Source organism: Prionailurus viverrinus, chromosome A1, assembly GCF_022837055.1.
Source record: "Prionailurus viverrinus isolate Anna chromosome A1, UM_Priviv_1.0, whole genome shotgun sequence".
Classification (NCBI taxonomy): Eukaryota; Metazoa; Chordata; class Mammalia; order Carnivora; family Felidae; genus Prionailurus; species Prionailurus viverrinus.
The window spans coordinates 80,387,712-80,402,396 of record NC_062561.1 but is presented as its reverse complement, the minus strand read 5'-3'; the positions used below and the strand labels follow the sequence as shown (position 1 = coordinate 80,402,396).

General features: G+C 50.8%; 1 protein-coding gene across 1 annotated transcript in view; it reads left to right on the top strand.

The window, feature by feature from the left end:
• Positions 1 to 14,685, top strand: part of COL4A1 (collagen type IV alpha 1 chain) — a 157,077-nt gene that overhangs the window by 135,802 nt on the left and 6,590 nt on the right. Inside the window, exons 41-49 of the mRNA XM_047852731.1 lie at positions 974 to 1,024; positions 2,158 to 2,343; positions 2,912 to 3,045; positions 4,740 to 4,812; positions 5,699 to 5,770; positions 7,327 to 7,455; positions 8,430 to 8,528; positions 9,491 to 9,703; positions 10,929 to 11,106. Coding sequence (XP_047708687.1) covers positions 974 to 1,024; positions 2,158 to 2,343; positions 2,912 to 3,045; positions 4,740 to 4,812; positions 5,699 to 5,770; positions 7,327 to 7,455; positions 8,430 to 8,528; positions 9,491 to 9,703; positions 10,929 to 11,106 — 1,135 coding nt within the window. The remainder of the gene's footprint in view (positions 1 to 973; positions 1,025 to 2,157; positions 2,344 to 2,911; positions 3,046 to 4,739; positions 4,813 to 5,698; positions 5,771 to 7,326; positions 7,456 to 8,429; positions 8,529 to 9,490; positions 9,704 to 10,928; positions 11,107 to 14,685) is intronic.

Sequence of the window (14,685 nt, the reverse complement as noted above, 5' to 3'; positions counted from 1 at the left end):
CTTTAGAGAAAGGGTCCTGGGAGCAATTCTTGCCCTCCGATCTGCTCCCATCCCTTGTGGGGGGCTGCAGGTTCTGACGACAAGAACCACGTACACGGTAATGCCTGTGTGTAGCAAGAATGACACCTGCGGTCTGAGACGGGTGAGCCTAAGGCAGGGGTGTGGGTGTGGGTGTGTCGCTGGAGAGGAGCCCTGGGGCATCTGCTGCGGGCAGGGCTGGCCCCTGCTTTTTTTTTTTTTAATTAATTAATTTTGAGAGAAAGAGAGAGCAGGGGAGGGAAAGAGAGAGAGGGAGAGAGAGAATCCCAAGCAGGCTCTGCACTGTCAGCACAGAGCCCGACTCGGGGCTCGAACTCCCAACCCTGAGATCGTGACCTGAGCCGAAGTCAAGAGTTGGACGCTTAACTGACTGAGCCACCCAGGCGCCCCAGGGTTGGCCTCTTTCTAAAAGTTCGTTGTTTCATTCTGTACCCCTTATGTTTCTATTGCAAACATTCATTTTCTCATAAAAAATAATTCATAAAAATGCCTCCATACCTCCCTTCCCCCCACGTTCATCCTCCTGCAAGCCCCTTACTCACGTTTCTGGCCTTTCCGGTGTTTGCTGCCCCCCAGTCCCCAATACCACCAGCTCTCCCTACCTCCCTCGAGAACGTTGTTAGCTGGACAGTCGTCTGGGAACAGCCGATTTGTTAGTGTCTAGATGGTGGTAGAAAATCAGCACTTATTTGTACAGAGCATTTCTACTAAATGCCGTAATGGTCGTGTGCTGAAAAGTACTTAAGAAAAGTGCTAAATTATACACATCCCATCCAGGACTTCTTAGAACAACTGCAGAAACGAGATTTTACTCAGGAGTGCAAGGAGCTGATTTCTACGTGGTGGTGTTGCAGAGTCGACAGGGTTTTGTGCTGTACTCGAGGACCAACTGTTTGAGGACATGTGGATGTGACTTCTTACCCTTGTCTTACAGGCCTGCCTGGAAGAGCATTCCCAGGGTTCCCAGGGGCCAAAGGAGAGAAAGGTAACATTCGCTACATGCGTACTTCCTTTCCACTCGCCGCTGACGCACGTGGCCCAGGCCGAGTGGGTCGGGCAGTTGCGAGGAGGCAGTGGGCAGCAGTGACAGGATGCTGGGTCTGGGGCACACGCCTTCTCCTGGCCCCTGACAGACCAGCATCTGGTGACGTTGTACTTTTGAAAAAGCAAAGGAAGCGTCACAAGAGAGGCCCGATGACCATTTTTGGCCACGACTCTATTTCCCTCCTTTCTTATTGTTTCTTAATAACCTTGAAACGATCCTGGAAATTTGGTATTTTATTAGTCACGTCTGGGTGGTATGTTGGGAACTAAACATGGAGGAATTTTGTTCCCTATAAGTTCTTACCTTGAAAACTTCAAAAAATAGCGTATCGTCGTATTTCTGTCATTGACATACCGTAAGCTACACGCATTTATAGAGTGCTATTTGATGTCTGTGTTTGATAAGGTTTGATATATGTATAATCTGTGAAAATATCACCACACTCAAGATAGTGAACATGCCTATTACCCCAGAGTTTCCTGGACTGCCTAATCATTTCCGTCCTGCCCTCCCACCCCACCCCCCAACACCATCATCCCTCAACCCCACCCTTTGCTCTGTCTTCTGGTACTGGAGATTAGGTTGCATTTTCTAGAATTTTCTATCAGTAGGATCCTGTTTTATTCTAAGTCTGACTTTATTGGCCCAGCACAATTAGTTTGTGATTCACGGGTGTTGGAGCTCATACCAGTAGTTCCCTCCCATTTCTTGCTGAGTAGTGTTCCACGGTGTGGATAGAATATCACTCGTGTATTCATTCACCTGTCGATGGAGCAAGCCCTTAATTTAGCAGTGCAGGTGCTCACAGACCCCTCTCAGCCTGTATTCCAATGGCTTTTCGGCAGAACACTTCCTTACAAAGTATGAAGAATGACAGGTGGCTCTCATACTCTAAGCTTACTCTTCCCCAGGTCAGCCATGGTCCGCGTCCTGTGTGTCACTCAATAAAGAGGGGAAAGGGCACCCGGCTCTGGTTTTCCCCTGCCCCTCGCCCAGCTCCCTCCTCCTCGACGTACAGGCTTTCTCTTCTCCCCTGTGCTTCCCCACCATCTCAAACTGGTTTTGTTGTCTAGGTTCAAAGGGCGACGTGGGTTTCCCGGGACAAGCCGGGAGTCCAGGAATTCCCGGATCCAAAGGAGAGCAAGGATTCATGGGTCCCCCGGGGCCACAAGGACAGCCGGGCTTACCCGGAGCTCCGGGCCACGCTGTGGAGGGGCCTAAAGGAGACCGGGGCGCACAGGGTCAGCCTGGCCTGCCAGGTAAGGGTGTCTCACCGGGGCCAGAGTCGGGACTGAACCAGAAGGCACAAACACACACACGAGTGTAAACGAGATTTAAATACTTAAACCTTCAATTGAACTTTTTTACTTAGAGGTTTGTAGCATTTCCTATAACTTGAAACTGCTTACGCTATTTGGGGACCCTTGTGTTTTGGCCTCTGCTGGAGGCCTGTGTCCTTTCTGTGAAAGGACACGGTAGATATGAAAAGTGATTACAGGTAGACTAGACGTTATTGGAAAAGACTGGAGCATGAGAGCCACCCGTGGCGGCTTGGAACATGGTCATTCTGGCGTGCCCTGCACTGTGTGAGACAATACCCCGGCACTAGACGCTCGGGCCAGCGCATTCATATCAACATTTTCTGCCCGTTGAGCAGGTTGTCCCTTTGAGGACCTGCTGGGTTTCTGCTGTGCTCACATGGCCTGATCCACTGTTGTTGCCCCTGGTTGGGGACAGCTGGGCAGCGGGGATGACAGCCAAGCCCAAGACACTTATCCATAAAATCACCCTCTCACCTCAGATTGTCACTTCTGTGTCTCCTGTCAGGGCTTCCGGGACCCATGGGGCCTCCAGGGCTCCCCGGGCTTGATGGACTGAAAGGTGACAAAGGAAACCCAGGCTGGCCGGGGGCTCCCGGTGCTCCAGGACCCAAGGGAGATCCAGGATTCCAGGGCCTGCCTGTGAGTTGTCTGTTTGTCGATCTTGTGTGTGAACAGGATCACAGCACGGTGTGTGTGTGTGTGTGTGTGTGTGTGTGTCCACCTGTCCACGGGTGTCACAGTCCTAAATCCTCTCCAGGACTGGAGAGGGCTCCTGCCCCTTGCTGGCCATCAGCTGTCTTTCCTGACATCGTAGTAGGCTGCTGTTCCCACGTTCTTTCTTGTGCAGTTTTACAAGGACTGTGAAAGGGGAATGTCACACAGGATCACCGCTCAGTGCCTGGGTTAAAAAACCTGTTTAGGGACCCCTGGATGGCTCAGTTGGTTAGGCATCTGACTTCAGCTCAGGTCATGATCTCACAGTCCATGAGCTTGAGCCCCACATTGGGCTCTGTGCTGACAGCTCGGAGCCTGGAGCCTGCTTCAGATTCTGTGTCTCCCTTTCTCTCTGCCCCTACCCCGCTCACGCTCTGTCTCTCTCTCTCAAAACTGAATAAACAGTAAAAAATTAAAAAAAAATCTGTTTACACACTTGATGAAGACAGCAAGCCTCAGTGACAAATACACTCCCTAGTTCTGGTGCCGTCAGTGGCTGGCTGTCTGTTTCCATGTACATGTATAGACGCGTGTGTATGTGTGTGCGTGTGTGTATACATACCTATATTTGTGTGTGTTTTCGTTAGGACACTTTTTTTTTAAATCTTTATTTTTGAGAGGGAGGGGGAGAGGCAGAGAGAGAGGGAGACACAGAATCTGAAGCAGGCTCCAGGCTCTGAGCTGTCAGCACAGAGCCTGACGTGGGGCTTGAACACACAGATGGCAAGATCATGACCTGGGCCAAAGTTGGATGCTCAACCGACTGAGCCATCCAGGCGCCCCTTGTTAGGACACCTTTTTAAATAAGGTAAAGCAGAGACACAAATACATGTGAGAAACAGTACAACTTACTATATGTTGAGAAAGGAGCTAGAGAAGGAACTGTATTGAAATAGCCAGAAAAATGAGAGAATACATTTCCAAACATGAATGTTGCTATATTAGAGAGAAAAGTAGAGGTGCCTGGGTGGCTCAGTTGGTTAAGGGTCTGACTCTTGGTTCTGCTCAGGTCATGATCTCACAGTTCATGAGTTCGAGCCCTGCATCGGGCTCCCCACTGACAGTGCAAGCCTCCTTGGGATTCTCTCTGTCCCTCTGTCTTTGCCCCTGCCCTGCTCGCATGCTCTCTCTCTCTCATAACAAGTAAAAGTAAACTTAAAAATAATCCTCCTTAGTATTCGTTTTTTTCTCTCCACATTTAAAATCACTTTTCAGATAAGATATTAAACTAATTCTAAAGAAATTTCGTTACGCTTGAGTGTCTGGAGGAAAGTTTCCAGAAGGTAGTTTGGCATTGAAAGATTGACATGTTGCCACGACAGTGTTCAGAAAGTCCCAGATCTGTTCTTGGCCCTGTGCTGTGGGGGAGGGCGGCAGATCGCGGGCCTTGCACCTGCTCTGGGAAGTCACCACTCAGACAGATGGGGACAGGGGACAGGGGAGCGAAGCAGCACGTGCCAGTTCCCAGCTTCCTACTGCGGCTGCACATAGGCCCCATTTGTTCACAGAGCCTCTTTGGGGAACACTGAGGGGCTGCCCCAGCCTCCCGACTTCCAGGCTACTTGAGAGACTTACGGTGTCCTAGCGACTCCCAGCTGATGCTCTGTGTGTGTGTCTAGGGAATCGGTGGCTCTCCAGGACTCACGGGCTCTAAGGGTGACATAGGACCTCCGGGAGTTCCAGGATTTCAAGGTAAGACAGTAAAGGAGGTGCTGCTTGAAGACAGAACCTGTCCGCTGGCACTTTCACACCGATAGGCCAGCTGGGTCACAACGCAAGATCGGGTTTTCTTTGAGTTAAAAATGCCGTGTCTGTGTGGCAGCCTGATTTGTATCATCCTATGAATGGCTGTGTAAAGACGCTCTGATTTTCTTATTAAGAATCAGTTTACAGGGGCACCTGGGGAACTCAGTCGGTGAAGCGTCCGACTCTGGATCTCGGCTCAGGTCGTGATCTCACAGTTTGTGGGATCGAACCCCACATTGGGCTCAGGGCTGACAGTGCGGAGCCTGCTTGAGATTCTCTCTCTCCCTGTCTCTCTCCCTCTAATAAATAAACTCAAAAAAATTAAGAACAGAGAATCAGTAGATCATTTGTATGTTAGACATCATGGATTCGGGGCACTGATTTATAACGTATTAAGCCAGCATGTACTGGCTGCCTCCCGGCTCCCAGGCACTGCTCTTTTCCTGCTGAATCAGATACATATGAACGACAGGTGACTAAAACCAGTTCCCAGCTTACAGGTGTCTTGGGGTCTATCTGGGGACATGGGTGACCCAAACTGTGACCCCAGCAGGATCATGTGCCTGTCTGCTTTTTGTGGTCATTTTATGGTTTGGGAACGTTTGCACATTGGGAAAAATGTGACTTCCAGGTTCTAGAGGGGAGAGTGTCATTAAAAAGTTTACATAGCTGACTGGAAGGAATGTTCTTTTCTTCTCTGACAGTTGATTGGAAATATGTTCCCTGCGTGTGTGTGTATGCGTGAACGCGGACGTGCGTGCATACGCCCGTGCTTGCGTATCGTTGGGGATTCGGGGGTTCTGGGAAGAGACAATGTTCTTCTTTCTTCCAGGTCAGAAAGGCCTCCCCGGCCTGCAGGGAGCTAAGGGCGATCCGGGTGACCAGGGCTTCCCTGGAAGCAAAGGTAGGAGCACGTGCTGGGCTGGTGGGGCCTTGCCGACGGTGTGAACGCGTGGATCAGGGTTTGGTTTTGCCCATGAGAAGCGGCTTGAGTATCAGTGGCAAGCAGCTGATTAAGAATTCTTTGGTAGCTTGTCAGGACTGCTGTGTGAGGCTACCCTAGTCGGCATTTTATTAGCGACGCATCTTCAAAGTCAGGCTGGTGAATCCAGCCAGGGAGGGTCGACAGACTCAAGACTCGCAGTCCTACAGGCTCTGCTTGGCGTCCTCAGGTTAAGGTGGGGCCTGTGTGAAAGGGGGCTGGGCAGCAAGGAGTTTTGCACAAGAAAGAGTCTTCTGTGGCTTCTGCACCGTCTGTCCCCCCCGCATGCGGCGACTCCCGGCCCCCAAGACCGCCTCCCGAGATGGGAGGAAATGGTCTAAGTACAACAGGCATCCAGTTCCAGTTTCTGCTGGTCTGACCACGTTTCTAGGGTTCCATGATTTTTGAAATCATGTTTCGAGAGACAGACTGAGCCAGCAGAGTGCATTAAGAAGTACGATGGGTGGGCACCTGGGTGGCTCAGTCGGTTGGGCGCCCAACTTCGGTTCAGGTCATGATCTCACGGTTTGTGGGTTCGAGCCCCATGTCGGGCTCTGTGCTGACAGCTCAGAGCCTGGAGCCTGCTTCGGATTCTGGGTCTCCCTCTCTCTCTGACCCTCCCCCGCTCACATTCTGTCTCTCTCTCTCTCTCTCTCAAAAATAAATAAACATTAAAAAAATTGAAAAAAGGTTAGGGGTGCCTGTGTGGCTTAGTCGGTTAAGCATCCCACTTCAGCTCAGGTCATGATCTCACAGTCCGTGAATTTGAGCCCCAGCATCAGGCTCTGTACTAATAGCACAGAACCTGGAGTCTGCTTCGGAGTCTGTGTCTCCCTCTCTCTCTGCCCCTCCCCCACTCACGCTCTGTCTCTCTCTGTCTCTCAAAGATGAATAAATGTTAAAAAAAATTTAAAAAGTACGATGGGGGAGTGAAAGACATGGGGACAGTGTGTGGAAGGCAGGACAGGACTGGCGATGTCTGGCTGAAGAAAGCGGGGCCAGGGCTGACTGAGAGCCTCCGCACTTCTTCGCTGCCGCTCATCTTTCAGGAGCTGTCGCGCAGAAGGATGAAGTTTTTGCGTCACTGAGGGATGAAGACTGTGGTTAATAATGTCCATAAGGCAGATTTCAGAGAAGCATAAGATGAGACCTAATTGCACATGCTGTAGCTCTCCGGGTCGGGGAGGAATCCCTGGGAGGCATGGAGCCCCACCTGCTGGCCCGCGGTTGTCAGGGGCTCCGGGACCCAGCTCCCAGTTTGTAGTAATGACCCCAACATCGGTCAGTCCCAAGGATTCGGGACTTTATGTTGAACAGTAGCAAGGCGTAGATACGTGTACGTCTCGTGAAGACCTATTACATGTGTTTTTGATACTGAGCGACTTCTGAGAAATGTGTTTGGATTGCGTTTCATGCTGGAATCTGCTCCAGCGAATGTTGACAGTGGAATTGACCAGTGGCCCCCCTGATTCCCACAGGCCTCCCCGGGCCCCCAGGCCCCCCAGGGCCCTACAACATCATCAAAGGAGAGCCAGGACTCCCTGGTCCAGAGGGTCCTCCAGGTCTGAAGGGGCTTCCGGGACCACCAGGCCCCAAAGGACAGCAAGGTAAGAAAATAGCAAAGGGGAGGCGTGGGGTCAGAAGGAAACAGGGCAGGGTCTGCTTCTCACCAATGTGTCCCAAGCCAGGGTCTCTGGGTGACGGCCGTACAGGTGTATATTTGAATAGGACTTTCTTGATTTCCTTTAATGGATATCAAAACCTAATGAAGTTTCTAAAGGGAACTCAGAAGCCAGAACAAAATACAGGAGAAGCCAGAGGAACGTCCAGGGACCTGTGCTCACTCGGGAAAGACATGGGCCGTAGCACAGAGACCATCTTGTTCAGCTGGAAGACAAGAGGTGGCTGGAGGCATTGATCTGGAACCATGAGAATGGGCCTTGACAGTGGCCTGTGCTTGTGCTTGGGGTCCCCAGACACCCAACCTGGCACTTGCTGCTTAGTTGGGCTGAGCCCTCCCTGTCTTAAGAGCTGCTGGTGAGGGGTGGCTGGACGGTAGAGGGGAAGGAAGACTCTATACTTAGGAGGAGGCATCCATGAAAATTTCACTTTAAACTTCCTGGGAAGAAAGGCCCACATGGAATCAAAGACCTGTCCACGGGTCTGTCTGTCACGTAAGAATTACTTGGGGTGTGGAAACACGGCCTGGGGAAGATGATTGAGAACACAAAACTGGCCTCCCAGCAGGAGGCCGGCCAGCAGGAAGCAGGCCCTCCCTGCCTGCCACGTCACTGCCTTTCCCAAAGCCAGGTGCCACAAGGTAGCAGTGAGCAGCCAGGTGGGGGGGGGGGGGGGGGCGGCGCGCGGTCTGGGTTAGACGGTGGGGCCCGCGCCCTGCGAATGCCAGTTTGGATGCGGCCGGTGCCAACAAGGCTTCACAGGAGGGGCTCCAGGCTGTCTGGGAGAACAGTGTCACTGCTGCTGCCGGCCTTAGGCTACGGAGACATTTCACAAAGGAGGACAAAGTGGCACCCGCCTGTGCTCCAGGCCTTTGTCACCAGCTCCTTTCACTTTCCCACAGGTGTGACAGGATCCGTGGGCTTGCCTGGACCTCCAGGTGTTCCCGGTTTTGACGGTGCTCCTGGCCAGAAAGGAGAGACGGGACCCTTTGGCCCCCCTGGTAGGTTTGCTGCGGCACCCTGCCCTCCCCCACCCCCGCCACACCCCACCAGCTGCCCTCTGCCCGCATCTCTGGGTCACACGCTGAAAGTCAGGTGTGCAGACGCCTGCAAAATGGAATTGAAAACATTGCCTGCAAGATTTCTGAGGAAACCTTTGTGTGTGTGTGTGTGTGTGTGTGTGTGTGTGTGCGCGCGTTAAGGGCAAATAAGCTCATCTAGAAGAGGTAAAGTTGTCATTTTTTCTATGTGGAGAGACAGATGTTGATCTCAGCCAGTGATTTACAGATGTTGTTAGAAGATGGCCAGCAGTGACGGCCTGGGGCTTCCTGTGGTGGGGGTGGGGGGCAGGCTGCAGCCACAGAAATTGTGTATCAGCAGTGGACAAGAGGGTGGATGACGATGCCAGTGGTGGCCGAGAGGCCACCATCCGGCATGAAATGCAGTCGGTGTGCTGCCCAAGGAAGCAGACACTCCGCTGTCCCATGTTGACTGAGATGGTAAAGGCTGAGGCCTCCACTGGAAGGGCGGGGGTGGGGGGGTCCGGGGGGGGGGGTGCCCAGCCCAGCAGGAGGCCGGCCAGCAGCATTGCAGACAGCGTAGCTACCCAGGGGATGGGGAAGGACGCGTCCTCACTACCCTGTGTCCTTGCGCGGTGCTGGGCTGCCGTGGCAGGAAGCCACCTTTTAAAAGGAGTTTTTTTTTTCTAGTAATTCTGTGGTCCTTCCTCCCTGGAGGAGCCCCCAAATGTTGTCTGAATGACACATTCCCTCATATATTCCTTTTCACATATTGTGTTTATATTGGACTCCATTTTCTGAGCGTCTGCTTGGCACCGAGCACCGTGTTTCTCAAGCATCGTGGGGGGTCCGTGCGAAGGGAAAGAAAGGGGGGCAGCGTGGAGGCGGGTTATCCCAGGGCACCTGTCTGCACCCGGGGAAGCTCACTCCTCTCTGTCTTCCAGGTCCAAGAGGGTTTCCAGGCCCGCCAGGCCCCGACGGGTTGCCAGGATCCATGGGTCCCCCAGGCACCCCATCTGTTGATCATGGCTTCCTGGTGACCCGGCACAGTCAGACGACGGACGACCCGCAGTGTCCTCCTGGGACCAAAATTCTTTACCACGGGTACTCCCTGCTCTACGTGCAAGGCAACGAGCGGGCGCACGGCCAGGACTTGGGTGAGACCGCGGGGACGCGTGCATTCATCCGACACAGACTCGTGGCGTGCCGAGGCCGGCAGAGCTGTCCCCGGCCCCGCACGTCAGGGCGCCACAGAGACGTCGTTAGCGAGAAGAGGGCCTGGTTCCGCTTCCCTCCCCCCTCACACGACCAACCACCAGCTCAACAGCTGCCTCATTAGCACAGGGAAATGTCAAGGCTGAGTCTCTGAAAGCTTTTAAATTGATAAAACTTTTGATCTGGTCTTCAAACTATCAAGTAGGTCAAGATTTCCGGAATGCATGCTTCACAGCTAGTGTCGGTCTTCTTAAAATAGGGCAGCTTTACAGGTGCTCTGGCTAAAATCCGAGCGTGCGCCCCTATCCTGAGTCTCTCTGCAGGCTCCAAGCCCCACCCCCGGTGAGTCTCCATGGGACAGCTGTCCGTTGGCTGTCATTTCTCTCGTCCCCACCGGTCGTCCTTCACCAAGTTAGTGCAGTGTCACACACGTTAACCTTTATGGAGGTTGGAAAGAACAAGCCGCCTGTAAGGAGAATCTGTATTTTTGGCAAGATAGTCATTGAAGACATTGTCCAGGGTTACTGTCCGCTGTACCAGGAGCCACGTGTTAAATTTCCTTTGGAATTCAGTTTTTTTTTTTAATTTTTTAGTGGTTATTTATTTTTGAGAGAGAGTGTATGAGCAGGGCAGGAGCAGAGAGAGAGGGAGACACAGAATCGGAAGCAGGCTCCAGGCTCCGAGCTGTCAGCACAGAGACCAACACAGGGCTTGAACTCATGAGCAGTGAGATCATGACCTGAGCCAAAGTCGGACGTTTAACCGACCGAGCCACCCGGGCACCCGTTTAAAAAAAAAAAATGTTTTTTAACGTTTATTTAGTTTTGAGAGAGAGAGAGCATGAGTGGGGTCAGGGCAGAGAGAGAGGGAGACAGAATCGGTAGCAACTTTGGGGTTCAGTTTTATAAAAGATTTTTCTCTACTGATAAACTGGTGTGTTTCCCTTACTCAAAATATCCTACGTAATTCTTAAAGGGTTTCTTCTGCCTTGAATCACTTTAAATTTAAGTTAATGCTCATTTACAACCATACTTGCCTGTGTGGTGTATTTGCCTCCTTTCTGCCTGTAATTGAAAGCAGTTTTATTTCCACCTTAATGGTTGTGTTGTGCGGAGGCAGACTGATCACAGAGCCGGCACTTGAACCTGTGTCTCCCTGTGGCTGTAGGCACGGCTGGGAGCTGCCTGCGCAAGTTCAGCACGATGCCCTTCCTGTTCTGTAACATCAACAATGTGTGCAACTTCGCCTCCCGAAATGACTACTCCTACTGGCTGTCCACCCCTGAGCCCATGCCCATGTCTATGGCGCCCATCGCCGGCGACAATATCAGACCGTTCATTAGCAGGTGAGTTGGGCACTTGTAGGAGCAGACGTATATAATCGAAGAAGAAAAACCGCTTGTAGTCTAGGCAGAGGTTGTTGCTTCGTTTTTTTTCCCCAAAGCTTTTGACTTGTTGCCAGCTTATTGTTTATGATATCAGAGTTTTGTAATAGAGATCAGACATAAAATCATTTGGTATAAAAGTTAGTTATTCTCTCTCTTTTTTTTTAAGTTTATTTGTTTAGAGAACGGGCGGAGGCAGAGAGAGGGATGGGGAGAGTCTCTTAAGCAGAGAGAGAGTCTCTCTGTGCTATGAGCACAGAGCCTGATGCAGGGATTGAACTCATGAACTGTGAGACTGTGACCTGAGCCCAAATCAAGAGTCGGACGCTTAACTGACTGACCCCTGCCCAGGTGTCCCAAGCTATCCTCTTTCAGAATAACAGTGTGATGCCTTCAAGAGGCAATGCCCAGCTTCGGGGCAGAATTCCTATTCTGTGTGACTCACTGGGGTGGTCTGGTCGCCCTTTCCCCCATGAAGCAACATCTCTGGAGTCCCCAGCAGGCCTTAGAGCAACATTCTCAACTTTGTTTTCTTAAATAGTTATCTCCCCGAGGAGCCTTTTAATATTTTTTTTCTTCTGAATCGCCCACCACTTTGAAATTTAAAAATTTTGTTGTTATTTTAATTGTAGTAAAATAGACATAAAATCAATCATCTTAACCATTTCTTTAAAAAATATTTTTTTTAATGTTTATTTATTTTTGAGAGAGAGAGAGGGAGACACAGAATCTGAAGCAGGCTCCAGGCTCTGAGCTGTCAGCACAGAGCCCAACACGGGGCTCGAACCCACAAACCCTGAAATCATGACCTAAGCCAAAGTCTGGTGCTTAATCGACTGAGCCACCCAGGCGCCCCATCATCTTAACCATTTCTAAGTGCCGAGTTCAGTGGTATTTAATGCAGGAGCTCAAATATGGGTGTGAAGTGTCTCTATGAAACTAATACCGCAGACATTCTGTATATCTGTGCTTTATACACAAAGATTATACAGATTTGTTGTATACATAAAAATGTATACCTATCGAGATTTTTTGTACCCCCCCCCCCCACTAACTTTTGTTTCCTTAGGGTAAATTCCCACTGACAATTCACGTGTTTGACCAAGCAGCTTCCCAAACGAAGTGCTTTCCACACTAATTAATATCTGGAGCATGTTTTCAAGTCCCCCAGAGTCTGCCTGATAGGAACTAATACGGGAAATTGGAATTAGTATGACTGAGAAGTGCATGGAGGTCCTATTTTTGTCTCATTCCTTCTAGTTAAAAGCTGATTCCTTAGCTGTACTCAGAAGTAATAGAAAAGTGACAAAGGTATGAATTCATGTGACCAAGAAGCCGTTCTATAGTTTTACTTGTTAACACACTAAGGTAATAAAGGATGAACAGAATAACCATGCAGGACAAGTTTGCTTCAGGAAGGTGAGAGTGGGGACTAACTTGAGCCTTTCTACACTCCCTTTAAAGAACCAGGCAGCTTTTGACTATGAAGAAGGGTAAGGCAGGGTCCTGTGGTCAGTGGGAAGAGGGAGCAGGAAGTAAGCGCTGGAACCAGTGCTGGGAGCCCCAGGCCGTGGGGATTTGGGGGAGGATTTCGGGTTCTGGTACCTGTCTCTGGCTCTGCGGTCCTGGCAGATCAGTCTTATTCAGGGACCTGTACCACACGGGACCCCAGGATGGAAGGGCTGGGAGGTGCCCTAATATTAAAATACAAAAACTGTAGATTGACTTACATTAATCTATCTCCTGATAGCTTTTTTGGGTTTGGTTTTTTTTTTTGGGGGGGGGTTTGTTTCTTTTTGAGCTGTAAGAAACTTACTTTATGGGTCTTAAAATGGAAAAAAGGTTCTTCACACTTCTGGGCGGCACCTTTCAAAACAGACAGTCGTTTACACATGTCAGCGAGTACCTGTGACTTTCACTGTTGAGGCTTTCCACGCTCAGGACCATGTGGGCTGTACCGGAAGGAAAACTAACCACCTTTGTATTTTTGTTCAGCTTCCCTTGGACGACAGGTAGAAAACGATTATTCACGTTTGTTTGCTGTTTTACCTCCTTGATAAAACTGACCTTTGACCTCCATTTGCTTGAGGGAAGGGGCTGTGGCATGCGTTTGTGATGTTCCCAAATCAGCCTGGGTCTCAGATTTGTTTTCCCCTGTGGCCCCCTCACTTTCAGAAAGACCCCCCCGCCCTGACAGCATGCTTTGGTGCCCCAGCCCTGTACATTTCAGCTCCTGGCATCTCTGCTACCTGACCCCCAGAGGCTCAGCATGCAGGGACTTTATCAGTCATGTCCTGGAGCCCGTGGATCCTGAAACCTGCCCCCCCTCCCCCCCAGCCTGCTGTCTCACGTTCCCTTTGGAACAGTGCTTCCATTCTGGTCTCTGAGCCCACAAGTTTCCATGGTTACTTTCACCCCATGGTTGTGTGAAGTCTTGGGCCTTTCGGGTTATTCTGGGGAGGTCCTAAAGCTTAACCTTTCGAAAGAGTTAATAACACGGAATCCTTCTGTTTAAGCAGAAAAGCTGGCAACTTTTCTGCCTTCATCCTGAGAACAGGGCAGACATTTCTGGCTTCGTGTCGACTTGAGTTATCGCACGCTACTGATTGTTTAATTGTTCTGGCGGAAGGGCCACTGTTAGGAGAGCAGGGCTGCTGCGCCCCAGTTCTGGCTCTGACACGCTCTCTGTGGCCTCAGCCTTTGCCGGAATAACCCGGGGGATTCAACCGTCTGAATTTCAAGGGGCTGTCCAGCTCTTCCAGTCTGTGACCCTGTTCCCTTATCCATCTGATGGGGCGGCGTCCGGATGACCTTCTCGACGAGCCCCCCTCCCAAACCCTGAGCCCAGAGAGAGCCTGACATCAAATGCCGTCCGTCTGCCACGCTCTATTTCTGCTTTCCGTGTCAGGCAGACAGATGGTAGCAGATGTACAGGCCAATTTCAGTAACTGTTGTTTAACCGAGGCTTTTAATTCATCTGCATTTGCGTGAATAAAATAGAAAGCTGTGCGCACGCACGCACACACGTCCACGGAAAATCGAATGACTAATCTAGGCCTCTGCCCACTTCTCATCCATTTTCATGCAAATGTTCCGGCATAACTAGGTGTAATTATTAACACCATTTGTAGTCATTCGTCAGCATTGCTAACCCTCTGTTCATTTTGTGACTTGAATGTAATTATTTTACTGCTAGTGCTTAATTCTTTTTTCTTGTACAAAACGGTGTCCTGCCATCGAAGGGTTCCCTGAGTTGAGCGGGTCTGAGTCAGAAGATTGTGCGTTGTTTCCATTTGTTCCTGGGTACGGTCCCAGTGGCCGAGTGTCTGGCATCCCAGCTCGGGAAGTTCCTGTCCTAGAGAGGGTTCTTTGGGGGTCACTCCCACTGCAGTGTCCCGCTGTCCATCCCCGCCTGGAACAGACAGGGTCTCGCCACTGGTCTGTTGGCATCGAGTCTGGAGTACGTCCAAGGCAGGCTCACATGGGCATCCAGCCTCCGATGCATTATTTGTTAGTTCCTCTAAGTCACTACATGTATTT